Source organism: Scardinius erythrophthalmus (assembly GCF_964197995.2).
Source record: "Scardinius erythrophthalmus genome assembly, chromosome: 15".
Lineage (NCBI taxonomy): Eukaryota > Metazoa > Chordata > Actinopteri > Cypriniformes > Leuciscidae > Scardinius > Scardinius erythrophthalmus.
Window position 1 is genome coordinate 33,637,715 of NC_138235.1, and position 5,592 is coordinate 33,643,306.

The 5,592-nt window shown below is 37.3% G+C and overlaps 1 protein-coding gene across 1 annotated transcript; it reads right to left on the reverse strand.

Annotated features, from left to right (window-relative positions):
• Positions 1 to 3,426: 3,426 nt before the first annotated feature.
• LOC308703220 (putative N-acetyltransferase 8B) lies at positions 3,427 to 5,184 on the reverse strand (the record flags this gene model as incomplete). The annotated part of the gene is made up of 2 exons (XM_081386542.1): positions 3,427 to 4,133; positions 5,064 to 5,184. The coding sequence occupies 2 exons, from the start codon at positions 5,182 to 5,184 to the stop codon at positions 3,427 to 3,429; spliced, it is 828 nt and encodes a 275-aa protein (XP_081242668.1).
• Positions 5,185 to 5,592: the final 408 nt, after the last annotated feature.

Genomic DNA, 5,592 nt, shown 5'->3' on the forward strand with positions numbered 1-5,592 from the left:
TCCATGCAAGGTCTCACCTCGTGGGGTCTCAATGATCCTAAGAAAGGTGAGAAATCAGCCCAGAACTACACGGGAGGAGCTGGTCAATGACCTGAAAAGAGCTGGGACCACCGTTTCCAAGGTTACTGTTGGTAATACACTAAGACGTCATGGTTTGAAATCATGCATGGCACGGAAGGTTCCCCTGCTTAAACCAGCACAATCATGTCAAGGCCCGTCTTAAGTTTGCCAATGACCATTTGGATGATCCAGAGGAGTCATGGGAGAAAGTCATGTGGTCAGATGAGACCAAAATAGAACTTTTTGGTCATAATTCCACTTAACATGTTTAGAGGAAGAAGAATGATGAGTACCATCCCAAGAACACCATCCCTACTGTGAAGCATGGGGGTGGTAGCATCATGCTTTTGGGGTGTTTTTCTGCACATGGGACAGGGCGACTGCACTGTATTAAGGAGAGGATGACCGGGGCCATGTATTGCGAGATTTTGGGGAACAACCTCCTTCCCTCAGTTAGAGCACTGAAGATGGGTCGAGGCTGGGTCTTAATGACCCGAAGCACACAGCCAGGATAACCAAGGAGTGGCTCTGTAAGAAGCATATCAAGGTTCTGGCGTGGCCTAGCCAGTCTCCAGACCTAAACCCAATAGAGAATCTTTGGAGGGAGCTCAAACTCCGTGTTTCTCAGCGACAGCCCAGAAACCTGACTGATCTAGAGAAGATCTGTGTGGAGGAGTGGGCCAAAATCCCTCCTGCAGTGTGTGCAAACCTGGTGAAAAACTACAGGAAACGTTTGACCTCTGTAATTGCAAACAAAGGTTACTGTACCAAATATTAACATTGATTTTCTCAGGTGTTCAAATACTTATTTGCAGCTGTATCATACAAATAAATAGTTAAAAAAATCATACATTGTGATTTCTGGATTTTTTGTATTATGTCTCTCACAGTGGACATGCACCTACGATGACAATTTCAGACCCCTCCATGATTTCTAAGTGGGAGAACTTGCAAAATAGCAGGGTGTTCAAATGCTTATTTTCCTCACTGTATATACACAAATCTGCATGTATATAATATAAATATAATTGTACTTTTGAATTTTTTTATTTAGATTCATAGCACAATATTCCGAATTTAGCATATACACACATCACAATAAATCTAAAATATAATTTAATATATACATTTATGCTAAATTCTGAAATTATGTTTCTATTAATTCTAATATTACTCTAAAATATAGTATATATTTTAGAGTAATATTAATTCTAATATTACTCTAAAATATATACTATATGTTAACTAAAATGGTAAGCTAAAGGATGTGTAGGAAACTCAGAAGCGAAGACCAGGAGACTTGGTTGTGTCTTCAGCAGGATTCTTTATTGAGAACAAGAGCTGTCGGTATCTGCAGTCATCAGGCCTGACTCTGACAGTCCTTAAAAGTGTTGACTTTACACACAGCCTTAGAGATGACCACTAAATCGAATAATTTAATGGCAATAGAGGTAATTACCCCCGACTGAAGATAATGGTACCCCCCATACACATCACATGGTCACAAGAACTAAGTAATCATTCACACATAGTTTGACTCTCAACAGGAAGATCAAAAACTGACAAAACCCCTTCAATGGAAACTATATTGAATCTAATCGGTAAATTAATGACATCATGTTCACCTTGAATGCTCGATACAGTGTAGTTCACCTTAGAGTTCTTAAATTTGTAATCCTACAGATTCAGATTTAGAACAATATAGGTAGAGGGGGAAAAAATCATGATTATATATATTAAAATGTTTTGATAATAATAAATACAAATGTATATTTTTATATATCACTGAAAAAATATACTGGTAGTGCTAAAAATATGAATATATAAATGTGGGTTAAATTCTGAATACGTTGCTATTAACCAATATCTAAATGTAGGTAAATATATCACTATATATTTACTTGCTCTGCAAAAATATATAGATAAATCCTTATTGAAGCTACCAACGTGATTCAGTCAAGAGCAGTGAGTGGTTTTATTATTGTCTTTTGTTGTTTGATTAACATTAGTGAAACATTAGTGAGTGCAGCAGGTTTATTCGGGTGCTGTCACTTTAAGACCTGACGCACGACACGGATCTGACATGCATCCAATGACTTTTTAACTTATCTGTGCTTACAAGGATACTCATCAACAACGGCATTTTGACATAATTTTGTGATTTTCTGTCCTTTCTAGTGAAAGAGAACTCAATGCGTTGTGAAGCGGCTTTCTGTGCATGCGTTTTGGGTGAGATAACAGTTCTCTTTGGCGTCTTATTGCTTTTGATTGGTTTAAAAGCACTTGAATGAATGATAGCGTGATCATATAATGTAATGTTAGTCAAAGAATGCCAGGAAAAAACGGATGCTGCGTTAATTGCGTTAAATATTTTTGACGGGATAAAATTAAAAAAAAAAAATTATTGCAAAATTAACACTTAAAAATATATATATTTAAATTGCATAAATCTGCAAAACAGCACCCCCCCCCCACTGTACTACTGATAAATGATGTTTTTAATACAATAATGGTGTTACGTGGTTAAACATAGCTTTTATTCCCAAAAATGTTGTAAACACTAGTTCCTTTATTCTAATCCACACAATAGGCTCACAATGTCATTGCTGCAAGAATGTTAAACCTCCAGCCGCTTTCTTTGGTTTTGTATTTCAGTTGTATTTAAAAGATTTAAGTATGGATTTATGGGTCAGCTGGCATAAATTCCTCTGGAGCAATGAGATTCAACCTTTCCCTGAAAGCTAAAAGTAGTTTATATAACATTTTTTACACCTCAGCTTCTATTAGCATTTGAATTCTAATGGATGAGAAAGCAAACTATAATATTTGTGTTGTTTATTGCTTGTGGCATTTGTTTAGATCCAATATAGAAATATAAAGAAACCACATATCCTCTAGAAAACTCAATATTTGATTTAAATTGGCATTGCTCTTTTACTGTCTTTGGAGTGAGAATATAGTGTTGCTTGCCAAGGGATGGTCAAATGTGTGAATAAGAGATACAAAAATCTAAACATATCTGTTGCAAGGACTGGTAACATTTATTTCGATTGTCCACTTTAGACATTTTACTAACTATAAGTACCAGTTATTTGACTAGTAGTCTGTCTGCTTAATATCGGCTAACACTTTATTTTTGATACTCCCCAACAGACATTCTACTGACTATAAGTAACTTTGCAACTACATGTTTACTAAAACATGTACTTCAACAAGCTTATTCTACTAACCTGAACCCTAACACCTAACCTTACCGTCTACTAATACTCTACTGAGAGTTAGTTGACAATAGTTGCAAAGTTACTGGTAGAATATCTAAAGTTGACTATTGAAATAAAGTATAACCCATGGATGTAACATGGCATCTTAAAGAATGTGCTTTTCCATTCGTATCACATTGATCCTGGCCAGTTTTGAGACCAAATGGTTACGATGTCTGTAGCTGTGCACGGATGTCACAGTAAAGCCCAGTTTGCGGAAAATGGAAATGGCCGCAGTCTGTGGGGAGCTGATCTCTACGACCACCCGAGAAAGTCCCTGCTCCTTACAGAACTCTACAGCTGTCTCTACCAGCTGCGTTCCCAGACCTTTCCGTCGCTGGTGGAAGGACACGATTAACTGAAACACCTCCGCTGTCGCTGCATCGTCTGCATTCCAGCCATCCTTCGAAACGCCGCCCTTCTCACCAACTACAGCCAGCAGCCCGGACACTTTCCACTTCCCGTTCACCTCCACCTCCGCCACCCAGAAATGATTCACCTGGTTATCCAAGAACTTGGCCTGAATATCCGCCATTTCCACCTCCATCTTCATCTTGAGGAAGCTGTCGTAAATTTCGTGGCAGCAATAGTAAACCAAGCAAGCCCAAGCTCCTCCGAAAAGCACGGCCTGGAAGTACGAGCTCCCTCCGAGCACATATCCGGCCACGGAGACGCTGAGGGTCACGCCGATGTGGTCCGGATGACTCATGGCTTTGAAGAAGGCTGGGTAGACATGCTCCAGAATGCCAAAGCGGAAGAGAGAGACAATAGCAGACTTATCTGCGGGCTTGTAGGGCCGGATTACACTCTGCACTGCAAGAGAGGAAAGAGACAGGGATTCAACTGGGATGCTGACTGCTGAAAGTCATGCAGATTTACAGGCAGAAGAAGGAAAGTGCAGAAAGAACCCTTATAATTAAAACCAGGGTTATTATCCTTAACTAAAGCTAAAACAATAATAAATAAATAAATAAATATTTACTGAAATAAAATAAAGCATAATGCAACTTAAACTTATTTTATTCCAGCACCAAGGCAACATTTCTCATTTTCATTTAGTTTAAGATGAACTAAATAAACTAAAATTACTAAAATTGTTACTAAAATTAAAATGAATACAAAATATAATCTAATTCAAAATATTATAAAACTATATTAAAATAGCTTATCAATGATATTTAAATAATACTGATTTAAACACATAAATCGTCCATATCAAAATCATGCGTTTGTTTGTGTTTCACATATTATCACCTGAAAAGAGCATTTGAAGCTTCGAATGTTCACAGGCAAAACATTTCAAAACCGGAAAAAAACAAAATCAGATACAGATTCTGTGAAAAATTTGTACATTTCATGTGTATTTTTCATCAAAACATTGTAAAGAACAAAGCAAGACAAACAAAATACCCTATCATTTGAGAGAGAGAAAACTGAATTAATTGGAATAAATGATTTACTATTGGTATGTCTGTCATTTGTGAACAATCAACAAACTTCATACATTATAATAAAGAAATGTTTCGCATTTGGGAAACATGTCGTTTGGTGTGAAGCAACACCTCTGAACTTACAACTCACAAGCAGACTAGCAGATGTATTGTTCCACAACACTGCAATTTTTAATAATTCACCAAAGCACAAGCTATTCCAGCGCTTGCTAATTGCATTAGCGTGAAGATGCACCTGCCACCTTTGAGACACCTCACACAACACATTCCTATAGAGAAAATGTTCACTTACAGCTAGTCTTCTGTACCATCGCTGCTGCTTGCTGTACTTCTCTCTCAAACGCTCTACACCTCCTTTCTTCCACACTCACTCTGTGAACTTTAGCCACGGATATATTGGGACAAATACCCATTATAGGGCAGCTTAGGGGAAGAAATAGTGCATTTTAACCACACACAGACGCGTGCAATGGAATTCCAATGTTTTATGGGGACTTTCCATAGACATAATGATTTTTATACTGCACAAAATGTACATTCAATCCCATAGACACAACCCTCACAGAAACTTTCTACAGTTTTAATCATCATTTAAACGATTTATAAGCTGTGTGAAAAATGTCCCCGCAACGTATGGTTTACCAGGATCAAACAGACACACATAAGCATGAGATATAACTTTGCAATTGTGAGAAAGTTGTATTGAGATATAAAGTCGTACATATGAGAAATAGCTTTGCAAGCGTTAAATATAAAGACATATTGTGAAATATAAAGTCACACAACTCTGTATTTGTGAGATATAAAGTCATATGTGAGAT